We start from the raw sequence: 24,348 nt of genomic DNA, 5'->3' as shown, positions 1-24,348 counted from the left end.
CCTTTGTAACTTATTACTTTGTATTCTCTGAAATTTGTGACTTTTTACATTTCTTTTAAGACAATAAATGTCCAGACTGTAGTCAAATTGAAGTTGTTTTTTTACTATGATTTGGACTTTTTCCAAAAAGAACAAAATTTTCTATATAGCATAAAAATTCATGTATCAGAAAGACTCAAAAGGCTGTTTTTCACTTTGTTCAAGTTTTGTTTCCAGGCATTAAGTGTGTCATACAGTTGTTGCCACTGCTGTTTTCCAAATGTCCGATGTGTACTGTGACTAAAAATTGAAAAATTAAAAACAAAGTTGTTAATCTTTTATCCTTCTGGCATTCTTTTACAATACTACACACTTGTATCTAGCCAAAAACAAGGTTAAATATACATAAAAGACATAAGCTTCTAATTCTCTTACGCTTCTAAATTATTTTTTAAAAATCTTTACCATATTGATGCTAAACGTTCTATTTTCCTGAACTACATACACCAGACACAAAAGTCATTAGTATTCTAGCCAATGCTGAGCCATTAAATGAAATGTGCTGGAAAATAGGACTCTTTCATTAAATAAGCTAATCACATTCAGTCTGAACTTTAATAAAATTATGATAAATAGCAACTATTTAACTACAGTCAACTGGTAAGAACACCACCTTCATTCTCTAAACATTTAAGTTGAAATAATCAGAACAAACTAAATTGTTCTACAAAATGCTGCAAAATCTTAAGTGTCTTACCTCACAACTACTTTCCTCTGGGTTTGATCAATTTTGCAGTAAACCATTTTAGTTCTTACCGCTGAAAAAAGATGGTTTACATGATATGTTATATGGAAAATTCCCAAGAAAAACAGCTAAGATATAAAACTAAGTAAACCACAATAAAACCTTACAATTTTCAAATATTTTACAAACTGACTCTTTCAATCTAATAACAAGCACAGCAATGTGATGGAACCAAGAGGAAGGTCATGCATTTGTCCTATGGTTGCTGGGCAGGCAAATCTACACTGAATATCACGTACAGTTTTTATTACAAATTCTAAGTGTTCTCCCCTACAATCACACATGGGGGGGAATACTAATTTCCTACCTAATATTACTTCTTTTTGGACCATTTGAGACTTAGAGCATTAAAAAGAAACCATGTCAACACTTCTGTACGTTTTATTAATCCTGACCGTACAATTCCCCTAACTTTCAAATTTAAAAAGCCCAGAAAGAAATTTCTAACAATTAAATCACTTTATAATGCAATTATTTCTGGCCATTTGTAAAAAACTGATAATGATCAATATTTACAGATCATTTACTATGTGCCAAGCATTGGGCTAAGTGCTTTACCTGTATTCATTCATTTAATCCTCACAACTACGTAGTAACTCCTACTTTTCTGTTTCACAGAAGACTTGGCCCTCAAACTAGGTCTGATACTTAAAATCTAGGCTCTTAACCACTGTAGTATACTACCTAAAGGCCTTTATTCTGTATGATTTCAAGGGACAGAACACCAAAAATCACATAGCAATTTGTATTTCCAGTGAATTTTCACCCTGCTGCAAAAATAGTCTGCAAATGTACTAAACATACACATCTGCTGTAAGAGACTCTAGCTTTGTTAGCATATGACTCAGTTTCAAGATACAAACTCTTCTATTCCGCAAGGTAGAAGAGAAATTCTAGGAAAAAAATGAAAATGTTCTGCCTTACCATCAATAACAAATGCTTCAACATCATCGGCTCCAATCTGAAGTTCTTGCTGCATTGTATCAAAAGAAATTTCTTTATTTTCCACTGCCATTCCCATAAAAGTAAGCAGTCTCATTTTTGCCATATTCTGTTCATGTAATAGACCTGAATAACACAGGAGTAAAGCCTGATGAATATCCACACTAGTTAAAGATCTGAAGAATCACAACTATTGTATCAAACTCTTGTGGAAGTCACTGTGAGAGCACTTACAGAGTAATTCTGACAAAGCTGCTTATATCTGCAAACCATAAACTGACCCCATAAATAAATTGTGGAATATTACAATTATTTTTCTAGAACCACATTTCTTTACTACTACACTGCCACAGGTGATAGGTTCAAAGTTAAGAACTTTGGATAGGAACAAAGTTATGGGCTACAGGGGCACCTGAGTGGCTCAGTCGGTTAAGCGCCCGACTTTGGCCAGGTCATGATCTCACGGCTCGTAAGTTCGAGCCCTGCGTTGGGCTCTGTGCGGACAGCCTGTAGCTGCTTAGGATTCTGTATCTCCTTCTCTCTCTGCCCCTGCCCCGCTCATGCTCTGTCTTCTCTCTCTCAAGAATAAAATAAACATTAAAAAAAAAAAAAAGAATGGGCTATAAAATGGTATTTTTTAAGCCCTTAAAGTTCTGCACATTTTACACGTTTTAGTTATACATTTTAGGAGATAAAATGTACAAAGTTCATTTCATAAGAACATTTTTACTTAAACTTATTTTTATTCTTTGTTCTCTATTTAAACACAGGATTCCTTATCTACTTTTTGTCAGTATTACTAGTAAACATGAAGCCTTAAAATATTTTCATATACACTCAGTTACAAAAACATTCCATTTCCCTTTAGGTCACTTTGGGTTTAACACTTAAGTCAAAACTGCAAAAGTGTGTTCATCATTTAACAATTACAGGCTGGGGCGCCTGGGTGGCTCAGTCGGTTCAGCGTCCAGCTTCAGCTCAGGTCATGATCTCACAGTCCATGAGTTCGAGCCCCGCGTCGGGCTCTGTGCTGATAGCGCAGAGCCTGGAGCCTGCTTCAGATTCTGTGTCTCCCTCTCTCTCTGCCCCTCCCCTGCTCATGCTCTGCCTCTCTCTGTCTCAAAAATAAATAAAAACATTAAAAAAAAAAAAATTAAAAAAAAAAAAAACAATTACAGGCTACACTGATTAGTACTAGATGAAATGGAACAGTACCATTAACAAGGATACTTGAAGTAGAAAACTGTACAAATAATTCAAATTCTGCCTTATAATTTCTAATGAAACCTGCTGTTACAATTATTCAGATCACAAACAACTGCGAAACCCAAAAGGAAACTTAACAAATTACCTAGTCCTGATGCTTTCACTTTAAAAAACAAGAAAATGTGAAGAGCGAAGAGATTAAATGACTAACGTATAGTCAAAGTGACAGTACTAGGCTTAAAAAATACATTCGCTTATAACATAAACAACTAATAAGCAAATAAATATTTACAAATCCTGAATATTCTAATTATTACTTGCTCCTAAGTGGAAAAAGCGGAATTATAACACAATATCCTACTTTGCTGATTTGATGCTAATTTATTAATTATATAAAACGAGCTTCCTAAATTAATCTAAAATTACACATTCCTTTTCTCTAAAATTTCAAATAATGTAAACTGAGCAAATGATCAATCATGTACCCTCTAATAATTAAGAGCCTCAAGTTTCTATTGTTAAAAAAGTTCTAAGCACTCCATAAATAAACTTGAAATTTATAACATATATTAGCAGAAGACAAGGGAAGCCCATTAATATAGGACATAATCGTCTGTTAATTAGCTGTAATTATGATGCAGGCTTTCTATTTGGCACAGATTCAACAAAAACATGATCATCATAACTCAAATGAATGAGGTATCCAAGTAAGTATTGCTAACCGGGTTTAATGGAAATCTACAAGCATCAAAAAATCAATTAGTGCACATTAACCCTAATTAACAAATGCAAATTAGATGCTGATTAACTTTCTGAAGCAAGAAGGTAGCAACTGTATAACACCAGATTACATGTAGACATGTTAGGGCAATTCAGTTGACACAAGATAATGCTTACTGTTGGCCCAAGTTGTCAGTGTTAATAAAACAAAGTGTTTTTGATAAACTGATGCCACCTGTAGAATCCAGATATTCGTAACCAGACTCTGATTTGCAATAAATGTTAGTAATACGTGTAAAACCAAATATACACACATTTAATAAGATGTTTTGCCTAAAGTATCTTTTACAAATTTCTAATAAAAGATCGCTAATTTGCATACATGTTCAAGAAACTAACGGCAAAATGGAGAATTTGATTTCGAGTTGGCACCATAAATTAGAAATGTTACTCTATGTTCTTCCTATCACAGAGAACTACTACTAAATATTTTCAAGTACAAGAAAATTCTTTAACATTCCCAGTTCTCTGGGTACACACAGTTCTCTTTTAGTATGATAAAATGATAGAGACTCCTAAAGTTTCTAAAATCTTTTGACATAAATATACATATAAATAACTCTTTTCTGCTACCCTCTGTGTAGTTACAAGCTTGCCATATATTTAAAAATTTATCAGATAAATGAAGATTATTTCTAGAGTGAATTATGTAAAACCTGATCTGTCTTACACGTGGAAACTGGCATTTAAAAACATATCAAATTGATGATACTTTAAAACAAGACCCAAACTTAAAGCCATTAGAACTCTTGTTCTCAAAATCAAAACTATTAAGCCAGTGAAGTATGAGTTAAAGACTTGTAGAAAGCTGTGCTTTGTTTCATGAAACTAGAACATTACCTTTGAAGAGGAAGTCACAGTGTTCTGTGTCATATTTCAATTTTAAAGTTATAAAAAAATCTAATTTTATGGAAACATTTATTCATTACTAATATGTCAAAACCTTAATGCAGTAATAAAAAAATGTGCATCATTGAGCAATTTCTGCATTGTCACTGACCCTTGTCTTAAAATGCTGCAATATAGAAAACGTAATTTTAATGCATGCAATAGCTTATGAACCAGTGCTCCTTTGAAACAGTCAATTACACATCAATGGGGGAGTGTCAAAGTGTTAATTACTACTCCTTTTTCCTTGGTGCGTAAATAAAGAGGTTGCTGACATTAACATTCCATCACATAGCTTCATGCCACAAAACAAATTAACTGGGACAGAATGTGGTTTTCTGGGTCTAGTGCACCTGGCAAAGCATTCTACACAAACACACTTGCAACTACTTTATCTTGGTGTATTTCAAATGCCTTATTATGTTCGGAATAATTCAATCTTCCCCAATTCCAATGACTGCAGAAAAATGTACAAGGGATAGAAATTAATGATTACCAAATTGAGGACTAATAATATAATCAAAATAAATTATAAATGTATTTTTCATCTATGTCCCAAACCAGGAAACTAACAATTCAATATTAACATGGAAACTATAACCAACCTCTAAAGTACTCTGATTATTGCCTAGTAGAAAAACAAAGTACCTTAGTTTCATAGTTGACTTCACTCTCCAAAAAATGGTCATTTTAAAACAATATAAATCTGTTCAACTACAGATTTTCTAATTTTTCTCTTTGAATTTTAGTATGTTAAAATCATGCTCCAGAAGGAAATAAAATACTGAATGTATATAGAATTTGCTCAGTGAGGGTAAGATTCATTTCAACTTAACAAACACTAAGCTCTGATTATCTAGAAAGAAAATTCAAAGATTAAAATCATATAAAGCTAAGACTATGCTGTTTTCAACAAGCTGTAGTTAAGAAAGTTTCTCCCATCATGTAACTTCATTTCCAATTCCATCTACAGCTTCACTTAGATCTGCCTAACAATACCATACACTTCTAGAATTTGTTAATGGGGGAGGGGGGTGTGCACCAAGCATACAATATATTAGACGGGGGGGTGGGGGGGACCCATTTATTTCAATTATGTAACTATGGCTTCTTTTTAAAAAAGCCCCCAAAATGTAAGGAATAAAAGGTCATTTACAAACAAATAATTTGATTTTAAATAAAGCAGCTTTAGTCATCAAAATTTTGTCAGCTATTAAAATGAGTACATCTAAAAGTTGCCATTATGATCAAACTAATGGTGATCCCTGAAGTTGCTTTTCTGCTCCATCCCCATCCACCATTTACAAACACATATATCAATGGAACTACTTCTATTTGAATCTCCTCTAAGCACCTGCTTCTTGCTAGAACTTTATCTCAAAGCAGGCTGGTCTAGTAGATCTAGAAGAAAGGCCTAAAGTCCAACAAGTTCTTATGGAGAGAAAAAAAGGCCCAGGTTCTCGGATTCCTAGTTTCATGTTCTTTCCACCACAAATGCTACCCTTTACACCTCCTTGGTTTCCAATTCCCAATTCATTCTGAGTAATCTTTTAAACTGTCCACCTAGGTTTGTTGCTGTTCTATTATACATGGTTAGGATAATCTATACAAAAGGCCACAGTCGTATCTGCTGGATCTCACCGTATATGTGAGCTCAAGAATAGCATGTTCCCATTTTTCTTTATACCCCTCCCAAGAATAAACTCCAAAACTTACCAAGTGAATCAATGAAGTCTTTATTATTCTGATAAAATTTGACATACGATGCCAACTTAGCACTCACAAAAATGGTTAAAAGCTACAGACAGAAAATAAAGATATAATATTCAATACAGAATCAAGATTTATACTCAAGATATTAAGGCACTAAATCTCAGCAATAAAACTCTCTATGCTTCTTTTAGTGCAGAAATATCAATCTATTTGATAAAATTACCATTTAAACCATTTGCTTTCATTAAGACACACTTAGATGAAAGAATCAGTAAATTCAGTGAGCTCTAAGTGATTTACCCTGAGTAGTAAAGGCATAGTATAAATGCAAACTAACCCAAACTGTCTTTATTTATACTTGTACTTGAAAAGTGTGTTCATGTGTGTTTAAATATCAGATTTATGCTCCTAACTGGGGCTGGCTGACACCACATACAAGAAGAAATTTGTATTATTTAAGTTCATAACAGGCAAGTAAGGAGATGAAGGAAAGGGAGAAAGAACAGGTACATTCAGTGATTGGAAAAAAAGGCTGGTCCTAAATTTCATTCTGTTCCTGATATAAAAAGAATAAACAATTGTGTTCCCAGATCTAACTAGTCATGCTCATGAATACAAGGAAAAAGAGCTCCGCTTTAGTATGTTACATTTAGAAAAGAATATTTTCCATATTAAAGTACTTACATCATGAATAAGCTCGCCTTCCAAAAATTTGACTGGTTTTAAAGTGAGAAGATGGTCAAAAAGAAATGCATTTGGATCTTTCAATGCTCGTACAATACACCTTAATTATAAAACAAAAATACAAGCTCAGTCCTGAGATTCAGGAACTTTTTGCCAACAGACTGCAAAATATATTTAATTCAGTAAAATATCTAAGAGTTCAATATATACACAGCATAAAAAAGTTACCGGATTGGGATTAAAACCGGCCAATAAATCTATTTGTCAGGTATATCTGTTTTAACAAAATAAAATAATAAAGTAGTTGCAGACAAAAATGTAGCTGGAGAGAAAGCATGGCCAAAGTAATCGAAGAGTAAGCAAAACAGCAGTGGCATCTTACCATGTGCCAGACACTGAGTTAAGTGCTTTACATGCATTACCTCACTTGATCCTCACAACACCCCGGCAGACAGTATTATCATGCCCATTTTATCAGTGATGAAACAGGCTCAGAAAGAAATTACCCAATAAGTACTCATTAAGAGATGGAGTATTTGAATGTAGGCAGTCTTAACCTCAGTTAGAGATCTCATCCACAAACTATACTTTCTAGCAATACCTATCATGCACAGATCCCTGTGAAGCCACACACTATAAAGAAGCTATTTCCGTTTTCTAGATTTAAGAAACTGATCCTATTATTATTGCTACTAAATAGACCTAGGATTGTTTGAAGCCCTTATTCTCATTAGCAATGGGCTAACTTTTAGCAAGCCACCAACTTTTCCTCATCTACAGACCTTAATATTAAGGTAAACCTTAGGTTAAATTCTACTTCTCAGGTTGGGGTGATGACACCCATACCAGCCATACCCTAAACAGAAAACACCATGTGGCTATTCCACATGCGATCTATGGTTATTCCAATACCAAACCATGAATTTTGGTAGCTCTGGTGGAATCACCACAGAGCACACAGTACCAAATGGCTCTGGATCGCTGAGAGACGCAAACATGATTTCTGCTGTATGAGAAACACGGATGCTCAACCTCCAAGCTCCAGGCAGCCCCCATCAGAATGTGTTTAACATTACCTGTGGGCATCAACTCGAGCCTGGGAAGCGTTGTCCTCCGTGTAACTTCCCAGCAATTCCACCATGACTTTTGAAGCAGCATCACTAAAAAGAAATACTGCTTTAGGAATTTCAGAATATCTTACTGTCATCCATTCACTCAAAAATATTTACTATGTGCCAAGTACTATGCTGATGATAAATACAATGGTGCCCCAGAGACATGGTCCCTCTCTCTATGGGAAAAATCATGCAACTTTCCTTCTAGTAGGAAAGACCAAAAACTAAGGAAAAATTACAAGTGCTATGATGGTAACCACAAAACAAACAAACAACAAAGAAACAGTAACAGATACGCAAAGAGTAAAGAAAAAGGAATCCAAGTAGATCACTAAAGAGAGCCAACAAACCATGAAAGAACAAGGACCAGAGAAAATCTGTAGAAACCACCAGAAAATAACAAATTGGCAATAAATACATATTCATCAATAATTACTTTGAATGTAAATGGACTAAACAAGCCAATCAAAAGACACAAGGTGACACAGTGGATTAAAAAAACAAACAAAACAGGACCCATCTATATGCTGCCTATAAGAGACTCATTTCAGATCACAAGGGCTTGCAGACTGAAAGGGGATGGAAAAACCTTTAACATGCAAATGGATGTCAAGAGAAAACCAAGGTAGCATCAGACAGAAGTCTTTAATTTTTTTTTTTAACATTTATTTATTTATTTATTTATTTATTTATTTTATTATTATTTTTTTTTAATTTATTTTTGGGACAGAGAGAGACAGAGCATGAACGGGGGAGGGGCAGAGAGAGAGGGAGACACAGAATCGGAAACAGGCTCCAGGCTCCGAGCCATCAGCCCAGAGCCTGACGCGGGGCTCGAACTCACGGACCGCGAGATCGTGACCTGGCTGAAGTCGGATGCTCAACCGACTGCACCACCCAGGCGCCCCACATTTATTTATTTTTGAGACAGAGAGAGACAGAGCATGAACGGGGGAGGGTCAGAGAGGGAGGGAGACACAGAATCCGAAACAGGCTCCAGGCTCTGAGCGGTCAGCACAGAGCCTGACGCGGGGCTTGAACTTACGGATGGGACCGTGAGATCATGACCTGAGCCGAAGTCGGACGCTCAACTGACTGAGCCACCCAGGCGCCCCCAGACAGAAGTCTTTAAAAACAAAGACTGGGGGAGCCTGCGTGTCTCAGTCAGCTGAACGTCCGACTACGGTTCAGGTCATGATCTCATGGTTTGCGAGTTCGAGCCCCACGTCAGACTCTGTGCTGTCAGCTCAGAGCCTAGAGCCTGCTTCGGATTCTGTTTCCCTCTCTCTCTGCCCCTCCCCTGCTCACACTCTGTCTCTCCCTCTCTAAATAAATAAATAAGTAAATAAATAAATAAACATTAAAAAAAATAAAAACAAAGACTGTACAAAACACAAAGGACACTACATAATCATAAATGGGACACTCCAACAAGAGGATATAATAATTATTAATATGTATGCACCCAACATGGGAGCAACCAAATATATGAAACCATTAATAACAAACATAAAAGAAAGAATTGATAGTAATACAATAATAATGATAGCAGGGGACTTCAACACTGCACTTACATCGAGGAAAAGATCATCCAAACAGAAAACCAACAAGGACACAGTGGCTTTGAATGACACACTGGACCAGATGGATTTAACAGACATATTCAGAACATTCCATCCTAAAACAGCAGAATACACATTCTTTTCAAGTGCACACAAAACATTCTCCAGAATAGATCACAGAATAGACCACAAAACAAGTCTCAACAAATTAAAAAGAAGTCAAAGCCATACCATGCATTTTTTTCTGACCACAACACTGTGAAACTAGAAATCAACCGTAAGAAAAAATCTGGGAAGAGCACAAATACATAGAGGCTAAATAACATGCTACTAAACAATGAATCAGTCAACCAAGAAATCAAAGAAATCAAAAATTACATGGAAACAATCAAAAATGAAAACACAACAGTCCAAAATCTCTGGGATACAGCAAAAGTGGTTTCAGAGAGAAGTTTATAGTAAAACAGGCCTACCACCTCAAAAGCAAGAAAAATTTCAAACAAGCTAATTTTATAACTAAAGGAGCTAGAAAAAAAATAAAACCCAAACCCAGCAAAAGGAAGGAAATAATAAAGATCAGAGCAGAAATAAATGATATAGGGACACCTGGTGGGCTCAGATTAAGCATCCAACTCTTGATTTTGGCTCAGGTCATGATCTCACGGTTCACGAGTTCAAGCCCCACATCAGGCTCTGCACAGACAGCATGGAGCCTGCTTGTGATTCTCTCTCTCTCCCTTTCTCTGCCCCTCTCCTACTTGCTCTCTCAAAATAAATAAATAAACTTAAAAAAAAAAAAGGATACAGAAACTAAAAAAACAGATCAACGAAACCAGGAGTTGGTTTTCAGAAAAGATCAACAAAATTGATAAATATCTAGCAAGACACATTTAAAAAAAAAAAAAAAAAAAAAAAGAGGATCCAAACAAAATCACTAAGAGGAGACATAGCAACCAACACCACAGAAATAAACAACTGTAACAGAATAGTATAAAAACCTGCATGCCAACAAATTGAATAACTGAAGAAATGGATAAATTCCTAGAAACATACAACCTACCAAAACTAAACAAAATTTGAACAAGACCAATCACCAGAAATGAAACTGAACCAGTAATTTTAAAACTCCCAAAAAACCAAAAAATCCAGGCCCAGGTGAATTCTACTGAACATTTAAAGAAGTATTAATACCTATTCTTCTCAAGCTATTCCAAAAAATAGAAAAAGGAAAACTTCCAAATTTATTCTATGGGCTTGATACCAAAACCAATAAAGACATCACACATACAAAAAAGAAAACTACAGGCCAATATTGCTCATGACTATAGATGCAAAAATCCTCAACAAAGTATTAGCAAACTGAATCCAACAATACATTTAAAAAAATCACACTCCGGGGGTGCCTGGGTGGCTCAGTTAAGTGCCTGACTCTTGATTTCAGCACAGGTCATGATTTCACAGTTGTGAGATTGAGCCCCACACAGGGCTCTATGCTGACAGTGCAGACCTTGCTTGAGCTTCTCACTCCTCTCTCTGCCCCTCCCCTGGTCACGTGTGCATGCATGCACATACTCTTTCTCAAAATAAACAAACAAAAAACTCATACTCCGTGATCAAGTGGGATACATTCCAGAAATGCAAGGGTGGTTCATATTTGCAAATCAATCTGATACATCACATCAGTAAGAGAAAGGATAAGGACCATATGATCATTTCAACAGATGCAGAAAAAGCATTTAACAAAATACAACATCCATTCATCATGAAAACCCTCTGCAAAGCAGATCCAGAGGGAACGTAACTCAACATAATCAAGGCCTTATATGAAAAACCCACAGCCAACATCATACTTAAACTGAGAGATTTTCCCTTAAGGCCAGGAACAAGACAAGGATGTCCACTCTCACCACTTTTATTCAACATAGTACTAGAAGCCCTAGCTACAGTAATCAGACAACATAAAAAATAAAAGGGATCCAAATTGGTAAGGAAGGAATAAAACTCATTTGCAGATGACAGACACTATATATAGAAAACACAAGACTCTGAAAAAACTATCAGATGGATAAATAAATTCAGGAAAGCCACAGAAAACAAAATCAATGAACAGATATCTATTGCTTTCATATATACTAATAATGATGCAGCAGAAAGAGAAATTAAGAAAACAATTTACAATCATACAAAAAACACTAAAATATCTAGGAATAAAGTTAGGTGAAAAATCTGTATTCTGAAAACTATAAAATACTGACAAAGAAATTCAAGATGATGCAAAGATATAGAAAAGACTTTACATGCTCATGGGTTAGAAGAACAAACACTGTTAAAATGTATACAACCCAAACCAATCCCCACATTTAATGTAATCCCTATCAAAATACTAACATTTTTTACAGAAAAAAATTTTTTTTACAGAACTAGAACAATTCTACAATTTGTATGGAACCACAAAAAACCCTGAGTAACCAAAGCAATCTTTAAAAGGAAACTAGAGGTGGGGCGCCTGGGTGGCTCAGTCGGTTAAGCGTCCGACTTCAGCTCAGGTCACGATCTCGCTGTCCGTGAGTTCGAGCCCCGCGTTGGGCTCTGGGCTGATGGCTCAGAGTCTGGAGCCTGCTTCCGATTCTGTGTCTCCCTCTCTCTCTGCCCCTCCCCCGTTCATGCTCTGTCTCTCTGTCTCAAAAATAAACGTTAAAAAAAAAAAAATTTAAAAGGAAACTAGAGGTATCACAATTCCAGATTTCAAGTTATATTACAAGGTGGTAAGAATTAAAACAGTATGGTATTGGGAAAAAATGATAAAAAAAATAAAACCGTATGGTACTGGCATAGACACATAGATCAATGAAACAGAAACTGACAAATAAACCCACAATTATATGGTCAATTAATCTTCAACAAAGGAGTAAAGAATAACCAATAGGGAAAAAGACAGTCTCTTCAACAAATGGTGTTGTGGAAAAGAGCTACATGCAAAAGAATGAAACTGGACCACTTTCTTAAAACCATACACAAAAATAAACTCAAATTGGATTAAAAGTCTAAATGTGAGACCTGAAACCCTAATACTAGAGGGGACCGCTGGAAGGAATTTCTGACAGTGACTGTAGCAACATTTTTTAAGATACGTCTCCTGAGGCAAGAGAAATAAAAACAAAAATAAACTGATGGGACTACATCAAAATAAAAAGCTTCTTACAGCAAAAGAAACAATCAACAAAACGAAAAGACAATCTATGGAATGGGAGAAGATACTTGCAAATGACATATCCTTTAAATGGTTAGTATCCAAAATATATGAAGAACTGATACAACTCGACAACCCAAAAAACAAATAATCCCATTAAAAAATGGTAAAAGGCTTTCTCCAAAGAAGACATACAGAAGGCAACCAACACATTCTCAGTATCACACATCATCAGGGAAATGCAAATCAAAACTACAATGAAATGTTACCTCATACCCATCAGAATGGCTAAAATAAAAAGCCAAAAAACAAGTGTTGGCGAAGATGTGGAGAAAAAAAGAACCCTTGTGCACTGCTGATGGGAATGCAAACTTGGTGCAGCCACTGTGGAAAAACGGTATGGAGGTTCCTCAAGAGGTTAAAAAGAGAACTACCCTATGTTCTAGCAATCGCACTACTGGGTATGTACCCAAAGAATACAAAAACATTAATTCAAAGGATACATGCACCTGGATATTTATAGCAGCATTATTTACAACAGACAAACTATGGAAGCAGCCCGTGTCCATCAACTGATGAATGGATAAAGAAGATATATGTGTATGCATGTGTGTGTACGATATATTACATATACATATGTGTGTATAATAGAATACCATTCGATTGTGTGTTATATAAATAATACACACACAATCGAACATTATTCAGCCATAAAAAAGAATGAAATCTTGCCATCTGCAATGACATGGATAGAGCTAGAGTATAATAATACTATGTAAAGTAAGTCAGAGAAAGACAAATACCATATGATCTCATGTACATGCAGAATTTAAGAAACAAAACAAATGAGCAAAGGGAAAGAGAGAGAGAAACCAAGAAACAGACTCTTAACTACAGACAAACTGATGATTACCAGAGGGGAGGTGGGTAGAAGGATGGGTGAAAATAGGGGGTGAGGATTGAAGAGTACACTTACCATGATGAAAAAATATATAAATTGATAGAACACACACACACGTGCTATGAAGGAAATAAATGGTGATGTAAAAGTAACAACACAGCAGAGACAGGAAAGTATACAGGGAAAGTCTCTCTCTGAAGGATTGATACAGAAGCTGAAATCTAAAGGATATAAAATAATTGGCCATGAAAAGTGCTGGAGGTGGAGGGTTAGATAATTTTTCAGGCAAAGGGAAGACCAAGTACAGTATAAAGTCCCTAGGTGGAAAAAAAGTTTTATGCCCTCAAAACTGTTAGGAAAGCATAGCTGTAGTAGAGCCAACACCATATATTCAAGTAACTTTACTAAAAATAGCCTTCCAATTAAATTATCCCTAAAACTGTGCAATTTTAACTGCAGTGAAAAGCACAAAATGCATTCATTCAATTTGAAGTCTTGGAAAATGTTTATCTTCACCCTTCATTTCTTCCTTTAAACCGATGAATTTTCAGACAGTTATAGAAAGCTAATTGGGAAAAGTCATTTTTTTTTTCTTTGTTTTCTAAAAACACTTCCACACATCTGGATTCAACTTGGGTACAATCAGTAGGAGCTGTATCATTTATTTTAAAAAGTTAAATGGTATTTTTATTTTTTTGAAAGTTAAATGGTATTTTAAAACTTCCTACAAACCTAAGGTTTATTAAGTCATACAAATGTAAATATAAAAGTAGTTAAATGGTAACCAGCATCTTAAATATAGTGAAAGAACTGTAAGAATTCAAAGAAAATTTTAAAGAAAAATTGCATTTGACTCGTTCATTATTTTGTGACACTCTATAAGCACCTGTGCATTTCATTTTCCAGTTTTAGTAGTCACAGTATACTTCAATCTAATATATCTTACCAGCTAAAGAAATCTAATTTCACAAATATCAGATAAAATAATCCATTTAAAGTACATAGTATCTGACATATAAGGACTCAAGAAATGTTACATGATTTGCACTCATCAACCACCAATATAAATAAAAGGGCAAGGTGAATCTAAGAATTCTAATTCAGAAGCAGGAAAAAAAAAATTACATTTTACGTGTATTGGGCAAAACCCAAATCTTAAAATTTAAAAGAGCAGTGTGACAGAAACTTTGTGTTTAAATAAAATGGCCATCCTCTTGTCCTTCCTTAGGGTGAGTACTATTTATCTATCCAATGCTTATAATGTGCCAAACACCTGGGGAATACACAATGGTTGACAAATAAGGTTCCTAGCCTTGAGTATACAACCTCACAAACCTTTCAACAAAGGGTGTTACATGCCATGATAAAAGTAGAGGGTGCTATAGAAGAAAGGCACCTAACCTAAATATGACAGTAGTGTTTTAGGCAGAGGAACAAAGTGGAGTATAGGTCTAGGCCAAGGGCAGGCAAACTTTCTGTAAAAGGACAGACAGTAAATATTTTAGGTTTTGTAGGCTATATGGTCTCTGCTGCAACTACTCAAGTCTTTGCAAAAGCAGCTGTAGAAATATGTAAATGAGTTAGTATGGCTATGTTCCATTAAAATTTTATGGACACTGGCATTTGAATTTTGTATAATGTTCATATGTTATAAAATATTATTCTCCCTTTGGTTTTCTTTCTTAACCATTTTAAAACTATAAAAACCATTTTTAGCTTGGGGACCATAAAAAAAAAAGGTGCCAGCCCCTGGTCCAGACTACAAAAGAGAAAGGTGCTTCTGCAGTTGACACAGGTTCACTAGGTCTCGGGTGTGATAACCAAGAAGAAGGCCATGCTGGGGGGAAATGCAAGGAGGGAATATCCATATCAACAAAGCATAGTTTTTGTATGTCAATGCACCATAGAAAAATAGCATGCCACCAGCCCCAAATTACCTCAGCAGATAGGAGCCCAGGTCAGAAAGGTTTTGCATGCCTATGAATTTTGTAATGTATCCTGAAGAAAATGTGCTGGAAGTTGTGTTTCACAAAATCATGGTTACAGACTGGAGAAAATAAAAAGATTACACTTCAAAATGTCTCACTTAGGAACATAAAGACTAATTTAGAAAGTAAACGAGGGGCGCCTGGGTGGCTCAGTCAGTTGAGCACCAGACTTCAGCTCAGGTCATGATCTCATGGTTTGTGGGTTTGAGCCCCGCATCGGGCTGTGTACTGACAGCACAGAGCCTGGAGCCTGCTTCTGACTCTGTGTCTCCCTCTCTCTCTGGCCCTCCCCTACTTGCACTGTGTGTGTGTGTGTGTCTCTCTCTCTCTCAAAAATAAATAAACATTAAAAAAAAAATTTTTTTTTTTTTTTTAAACAAAACTTTCTGGCAGCTGTATTAAGAAAAGGCTGTAGGGGGACAAGACCCCAAAGAGAGACCATTTGAGAGGCTACTTCAATAATCTAAGTAAGAAATAATGGTAGCTTGGACCATAAGGTAACAATGGAAGTAGTGAGAAGTGGGTCTGACTTTAGATTTATCAGGGCTGACAGGATTTGATATTGGATCAGATATGGAGTATAAGACAAAAAGAAGAATCATGAAGAAATTCCAGCTTTGTGTTTTGAGCAACTGGAAGTACAGAAATGGCATTTCCTGAGTTGGAGAAAATAAAAACAGATTTAGAAAGAAAAATCAATAGCTCACTTTTGCAGATGTTGTTTGAGATGTCTTTTGGGTATCTAAATGAAGCTGTTAACAGGAATAGATATCTGGAGTTCAGAGAAGAAATAGAGGAGATAAATGTGAAAATCACCAATATATATACAGTATTTAAAGGCATGTATGGGCACCTGGGCGGCTCAGTTGGTTAGGCATCCAGCTCCTGATTTCAGCTCAGGTCATGATCTCACAGTTTGTGGGATTGAGCCCCGCATCAGGCTCTGCGCTGAAGGCACAGAGCCTGCTTGGGATTCTCTCTCTCCCTCTCTCTCTCTGCCCCATCCCCACATTCTCTCTCTCAGGATAAACAAACTTAAAAAAAAAAAAGTAAAAATAAAGGCATGCAACTGAATGAGAGCACTCAGGCCACAGCTGCTTTCTCCACCAGGTGCCCTCCAAAGCATTTGCAAGTGCATGGGAGCTACTACAGCTGTTCTAAGGACTAGGAGACACCACTAGCATATTAGTAGGTGAGGCCAGGGTTGTGAAATGCCTTGCTCTGAATGTTAACAACCTAGCAACACAAAAACTGTTTCACTCAAAATACATTTGGTACTCAGCCTCCCCCAAAATCACAGCAAAATCAGAAACAACATGCACAGGGAATGAATGTAACTGAAAAGAAAAAGTCCCAGGAGTAAGTTATCCTAATGTTTAGAGAAGAAGGAACCCATAAACAAGTTGTGAACGAAGAGAAGAATCAAGAGAGAGGAGCCCCTTGTAGATAAATGTAGAATCACTATGTTGTACACCTGAAATTAATATATGGTATGTCACCTACACTTCAATAAAGAGCGGGAAGGAAGAAGGAAGGAAGCCTCAAAAACCAACTGAAGACAGTGTTTCAAAAGGAAAGAATGATCATCTCTGACAAATGCTGCAGGTATTCTCTAGTATGTTAACGCTGGGACAAGTCTAGTGGAGCATATATGTCCTATTTCAATGTCTCTGAAAATTAAGTTTAGAATTCCTTAGACCCTTAGTCACTTCCCTTCTACATATAACAGACTAAAGACCTTCTGAACAGCAATCAGAGAAATCATCCAGTGAGTAGTCATCGTCTCTGATAAGCACTAGACATTCAGAGGGAAACTGTTAACACTCATCATTTTAAATTACTCTACCAAAAAAAAGACTACCTTCTTAAAGGTGAGCTTGAAAAAGGAAAAGGAGAGAAGAAGAATATCCAACTTTCAATGAGTGTTGCCTCAATAAGCACTTTAGATATGTTATTATCTTTTCAGCAACCCCACGAGACGTTAAGTACTTCTACTATTTCCACTTTGAAATTGGAAACTGAGGTACAGAGATATTAGGTAATTTATTTAGAATCATACAACAAGTAGAAAAGCCAAGACTTGAATCCTAGTAGTCTTGCTCCACAGCCCGCACATTTGAAATGTGAATGAAAATAAAGACTTTCTCTAACAGCTTTTAATGTTCTCTCCATTTGAAATGGTGTGTTTGTTATTAACTATTTACTCTTAACATTTTACTGACTACAGGCTAGAATCCTGCCATAAGTGTAAGAACATATAACAGACAGTAGTCACTGATCAGAATGAAACAGGCTATTAATGCAAGATCCCCTGCTTCTCTTCTTTTATACGACGTTCCAACTTTCACAACAAAAATTTCCTTCTATATTGTTAAATTTAACAAAAACTGCAAAAAGTTTACATTACTTAACATAAGAGAAACCTTGTTTACCCTCTCTAATATACTAAATATCCAGCACTAAAAGCCAGTATAAAAACTGTGCAATAAAACTAAAGGGAAGGCTGTTTACTTTTTCTAAAAGTATTTAACCACTATGTGAAAAGAGAAATTGAAAAGCTAAGTCAAAAAAGTAAGATTATCTTTCAACATTAGTTCTGAAAACTGAGCCAAACCTATCATTTGGTAAGCATCCCAAACCTGGGTATATAGAATAAGTACTTTGGGCATGCAATTAGCTAGGCTGAATTACAAGCCTTAGAAACCCAAGACCTTGCAGAAGCCATTTAAATAGGTACTCATTTAGTAGAGTCTATTGCAAAATTTGATCTCGGAAGTACTGTTTATTTAAGAGACTTTGTGGAAACTTTGATAAACCCTCACTATCATTAAACAGAAGTGGGAGCACTACACCCCATACTAAGACAGCAAAGCATCATTAAACACCTTAGTCTAAAGTTATATACAGCTTTCAGATGAACAGCTGTACCATTTTTTAGAACAAAAGCAAGTTTTGCTTTTTAAAAAGCTGAAAGATGGGAAAAACTTTTAAACTTTGCAGTTATGTTTAACTTAGGAGATGAAATTTACAGAAATACATTTACAGCAACTCTATGAAGAATAAAATAGAGCAAAATCACCCTACTTGTTTTTAAAAACAGCCTCAACTGCTATATTGCCTGTGAAGTTTTAAGTTATTACACCAATTCTGAGTACCTTTTCTTACAATCCACAAGTGCCTCATAAAGGAGCCTTAAAAGGGTATGTTTCTTTTCAGTGGTGAGGTTCCAATCGGAAATCCATTTTCTAACCTACAAGATTGACAAAAGCAGGAAATTTAGTGAACACAGCTGAACATACTTTCACCATTTAAAAGATAACTTCAGAACATACATATTTGCTATTTACTTTAGCTATAAATTAAATCTATACTTCATATATGCAGAACAAGTATACCACATAATAACTTACCTGATCCAGCTCAGTTGGAATATACTGGATGGCCCCACAAGATGCTGCCACTTTAATGAGGCTGCAATATACTGTATATCTTACAGGAGTATTCTTATCCATCCCATGGAAAAGGTTGCTTAGCCTGGTTAACAAACAAATAATAAAACAGTGTTTGAGATCAGCAATTATGATGATTAAGTTGAGATTATTTGCTCTCAGGACAAATCTAAGACAAATACTATTAATACTTCACATTACAAGGAGGGAAATGGGGCACAGAAGGTTAAATGACTTGTCCAAGGTTACACTAATAAGAGTCACAGCTGACAGCCAAGTTCCAGAATTCTTGCTTTCAACCATTTCAACCATTAAATGATAGTGACATAAAAAGAGACCCTTGAAAAACCAACCCTCTTTCAGTTCTTAACTTACAATTGCAGTCTCAGAGATGGGCGTTCACCTTCCCGAAATTTGACCAGCTTTTCACATAGGCTTTCAATCAGAGCTTCTTGCTTGTCCGGTTCCAGGATCAATAGAAGCGATACCACGCTGTTCATCACACTTTCAACATCTATACATGTATGGATAACACAGTAGCAATGCTATCATACTTAACATGTCTAATTAAATATATATTTCCAGTGTTTTAAAACACCAAAGACCATTAAACATAAGACACTTTAGGAAGATGGACCTGGCTACTGTAAAACAGTTCAATAATGTGCATTATGCTAAAAATATATTATATGTGAATTCAAATGAAACCAATTCTGTTATATAGCTAACATCCAGAAAGCAATTTGTACATTTTATTAAAGAAAAAAGAAATTATTATGTAAGGTTTGGTTTTCAACCAGTAGAAGACTGATTTACATGTCAAATATATGGCGTCAATTTTTATTGACAAAATATTCAATAATTTAGAAGTTATTGGTTAGGTCTTAGGCTAGAATGCTTTCCCAACTGAAAAAAACTTTTACATATAAACAGAAAATTATTTAAGAAATGAAACCTGTCAACTTCCTGAGTCATTAATTTTTGAGTGTAAGATACTGACTATATACCAAGTTTAATCTCAAACCTTAACTAAAGATCACAAAATTCCCAATGTTCAAAATTTCCCATTTATGTCAATAAAGAGGGAACTAGCCAATTAAGTAAATGTCTTTCAGATTACTTGAAATTATATCCCATTTGATATTTAAAATTTTCAACGTTTTATTTATTTTTGTGAGACAGAGACAAGAGTACAAGTGGGGGAGGGGCAGAGAGAAAGGGAGACCCAGAATCTGTAGAAGGCTCCAGGCTTTGAGCTGTCAGCACAGAGCCCAAAGCAGGGCTTGAACTCACAAACCCTGAGATCATAACCCAAGCCAAAGTTGGATGCTTAACCGACAGAGCCACCCAGGTGCCCCTATCCGATTTGATATTAATATAAACCTATAAAAAGGAAAGAAGAGCTTCATTTTTCTTCAGTTCACCCTGAAATTATCAGTATTGAGTGTATGCACCTAACATTCAAAATACACAACTGATGTAAAAAAGATGTTTTATCAATATAGCTGACTTCATAAGTATACAGATTAGAATAAACTGAAAGTATATGCAAAGAGAAGATTAAAAACAAACAAGGCTTAACAGTTCTACAACAAATACAATTTACGAGAAAAATTTAAAAGTAGATCCTTTATGATCAGTAAGAAATATTACAAAAAATTAAAAACAAACCTTTATCATCTTCCTTCAGACATACATCACAAGCCTCAATAATCTGGGCCAAATCTACATGAAGTCCACCTTCTGCGTTCTCTTCTGAAATTTCAGCTCCTTTAGATTTCAGATAAGCTCGAAGTTCAGCAGCCTATTAAATCAAGTAAGACTGATAAACATCTATAAAACCGGCAATGCCAAAATGCAAAATCCCAAACCATTCTTTTTCGGGGGGGGGGGGGGGGGGATGTAAATACTATACTTAACGATGACTTTAAATTATTATGCTGAAGTGCCTCTCCCCCACCTTAGCCCTCATCACAACCCCACAGGAGCCACAGATTTTCGACAAAACCAAGAGACTACACAAGCCCACTATGGCCCACATGGATCACCTTCAGAATTTCTCTATCACCTATATGCTGTTGAACTTCCAGTGCATAAAAAACTTCTTTTTTGAGGAGCTGTTTTGAGGAGGGTTCTGTATGTGGAGGAGAATTAATCTGACGTGGTAAAAATTCAACTTGTTTTAAAGAAATGCAATTTTATTGCTACATAATATAGCTATCTTAAAAAGGTAGACATTTGCCATTACCTTGGCAAGTAGGTAATCAAGTGTCAATAAAACGTCTGAGAACCTATCTGAGACCAGCATTTTGGGAGACACAAAGATAAAAGCATGATGCCTTTGAATGGTGTCTTGAATATAATACTTTTCTTTTTTTTTTTTTTTAAACGTTTATTTATTTTTGAGACAGAGACAGAGCATGAACGGGGGAGGGTCAGAGAGAGGGAGACATAGAATTTGAAACAGGCTCCAGGCTCTGAGCTGTCAGCACAGAGCCCGACGCAGGGCTCGAACTCACGGACCTCGAGATCATGACCTGAGCTGAAGTCGGCCGCTTAACGGACTGAGCCACCCAGGCGCCCCGAATATAATACTTTTCAAACTGGATCTACTTTATAACTAATCTTTTAGAATGCAAAATACATATCTGGATCAGAGAGCACCTCTGGACCTAAAAAACAGAACTACAGTTTCGCATTCAGGTATTCAGACATTTTCTATTCTAATGCATATATATAATATTTAGTAAGTTGTTCTTTTGAGGCCTTGGTATTTATGGCAGCCAAACATGAATGTAGACGGTATTTAAAATAATAAAATGAAAAACTGAAACAGGGAGATGAAAGAATACCATTAGTAAATGTATAGGTATCACATTTTCTAAGCCCACAAACATGTTTGGCTGCGTAAGAAAAGTACATTTTATCTGTAGGTCTGATGGTGCTACCCTTTCAGATAACAATAGTAACTTCACCTGTGAGTTGCTATTATAAACAAGATTTCATGAAACAAATGTCACCACAGAACACAAAAACACCACTGGGGAACATGTTTTCTATGAAGGAAACTGTCCAAAAAAATAGAAAAAAAAAAAGCATTCGTTCAGCTTCTGCTTTGTTGATACAAAGCAAATTTTTTCTAAGAATCGTTCAATCAACAGCTTATTGTTTTTATCTGTCATGCTCACCGGCTCCAAGTGGCTGTAGAGAAGTACAAGTGAACGACAAAATTCTGAACTACATTTCTGAACTCTAATCAAACATAGAATTTGAAGTTAAATTTCTGAAGCAATCACATTAGCTACCTGAAAAGAATAGCTGGTGTCAAATTGTTGTATTACAAGAGTAGCATAACCTAAGTAGAAACACTTTAAAACTGAAATGTGGGCAATGACAAGAACTTCCTGTTCCCTGCTACAAATTCCCTCCTATGTTAAAATCAAATACTTTTTATGGGTAATCTAATAGCCAATTTGTTGCTAATATCACTCCATTAATATCCATATATGTTTTTTTTCATGGTCTTCTACATTTTCCTTTCTAAGTGCTCAACTCCCTCCCTAGTCTTTTCTCCTCTCCCCCTTTCTTTGCTCTTCAGGGCTGAGAATGTACTTTTACCATGGGGGAGGGAGTGGGAATCCCATCTGTAATTCCACGAGATATCTTAGGGTAGTAATGGCGTTTTCTTCTATGGAAACGAAATTTCCATTTAAGTGGAGTAGCAAAAAATACAAAACAACACTTGCGATTTCACAGAATACGGTTTTCAGTTCTACAAAATCAACTTAGTGAAAATACGTTTCATGTATATTTTAACTCCCACCAACTAAAGTTTAACTTTTGTTATGGAAAAAAACTGAGAAATATTAAGCCATGCATACAAAAGACCAAGCCCGAAATAGGAAATTTTTAAATATTAGGATGGTTCACCAGATGTGAGGGTGAAACTGACGTTCTATTTTCAGTTTTCATAACTCTCACTCCTGCACACGAAAGAAGATACGGCCTATGTATAAAAGTAGGGTCACCTGTGCCTCTGTGATCGCATAATAAAACCATTTTCACCTTCAGTACAAAATTACTTTACCCTAGACTGCTTACGCTGTCTAAAGATTCGCCACCTCCCACTCCGGATGTGGCTGCATTTGGGAGGCGGAAGCAGACACCATTCTCAGTCAGTCAAAAGGTAGTGTCGTCAGAAGTAACTCGGGTTGGAAATGTCCCGACGCCAACCAGGAAGCTAGCTGGGTGTAAAGTCTCGGGCCAAGCGCTGGAACGGGCGGCCGGCGTGCTAATGCTACTCCAGGCCACAAATTAGCGCCTTGCCTCACGGCCTCCCTATTCGCGTGTGTGATGTGATGTGCGGCTCTCAGCTCCGCGGCGACTCCGCGGGGCGGCGTCCCACCCGCCTGGTCACGGCTCAGCCCCGACTCAGCCCTGACTCAGCCCCTCACATCCTTGAGGACTCCCCCAACCCCACCCTGACGGCGGTCGCGGCCCGGGAGCACACCTGATCTTCCTCACTGATATCAATGAAGGCCGGGACGCTCATGGTGAAGGCCCAGGCACCGCGGTGGCTCCGCTCACAAAACCACGCCGACCGGAAAAGGGAACTGCAGCGCGCTGAGGCGCCTCACAACCGCTTCCGGGTTACCCTCCGCTGATCTTGTGAGGCGGGATCACCCGAATGGGCGGGGCTACGGGGCCAATCCCACGGCACTCTGGGGGCGAAGCAGTCGCGTTGGGGCGGGTTTCATAGGCACGCTCCCGCGGTCTTCGTCCGGGCGCCCTTGCTTCTAACCTCTAGGATGGTGTCGCCTGTTACCCTTCGCGTTAACTCCCTTTTGCGCCTTAGCGCATCTCCTTTTTGAAATCTATTCGGTCAATAAAACTTGTGCTCAAAATAGTCGTTCTTTTGCAGCCACTCCCCTCTGCCAGCCAGTCTCCCAGACCTCACTGAAGGGTGCCTCGCGTTTTGCTCCCTCCAGCCACCAAGACTTGGCTCTTGGCAGTCCTAAAGAGGCTTCAAGTTTTAAGTTTTTTTGCTGAGCCCGACAGTTTTTTTCGAGTTAAAATTTATCCCACTTTTCAGAGCGTATTGAGGGACTTGCTAGCAGGCTATGTTCTCTAAGCTGGGGATAAACAG

General features: G+C 36.7%; 1 protein-coding gene across 1 annotated transcript; it reads right to left on the bottom strand.

Annotated features, from left to right (window-relative positions):
• Positions 1-82: 82 nt before the first annotated feature.
• Positions 83-23,865, bottom strand: EIF3M (eukaryotic translation initiation factor 3 subunit M). The gene is made up of 11 exons (XM_058688563.1): positions 23,713-23,865; positions 20,874-21,006; positions 19,578-19,716; positions 19,164-19,287; positions 18,909-19,003; positions 8,074-8,157; positions 6,998-7,097; positions 6,317-6,398; positions 1,709-1,852; positions 737-797; positions 83-279 (listed from the first exon to the last, which is right to left on the bottom strand). Exons 1-11 carry the CDS (start codon positions 23,752-23,754, stop codon positions 159-161), a joined length of 1,125 nt encoding a protein of 374 aa, XP_058544546.1. The 5' UTR covers positions 23,755-23,865; the 3' UTR covers positions 83-158.
• Positions 23,866-24,348: the final 483 nt, after the last annotated feature.

The sequence above is a fragment of the Neofelis nebulosa genome, chromosome 10 (genome assembly GCF_028018385.1).
Source record: "Neofelis nebulosa isolate mNeoNeb1 chromosome 10, mNeoNeb1.pri, whole genome shotgun sequence".
Lineage (NCBI taxonomy): Eukaryota > Metazoa > Chordata > Mammalia > Carnivora > Felidae > Neofelis > Neofelis nebulosa.
Note: the sequence above shows the minus strand (reverse complement) of the source record. Positions and strands in the feature narration are given on the sequence as shown.

Bases quoted from the DNA above. Each gene is read 5' to 3' on its own strand.
- EIF3M (XM_058688563.1), bottom strand. From the start codon at position 23,754: ATGAGCGTCCCGGCCTTCATTGATATCAGTGAGGAAGATCAG. The intron at 19,717-20,873 runs GTTTGTTTTTAA...ATACATGTATAG, and splicing joins TCTGAAGGAAGATGATAAAG to ATGTTGAAAGTGTGATGAAC. The intron at 7,098-8,073 runs GTAATGTTAAAC...TTTATAATTAAG, and splicing joins GCTCGAGTTGATGCCCACAG to GTGTATTGTACGAGCATTGA.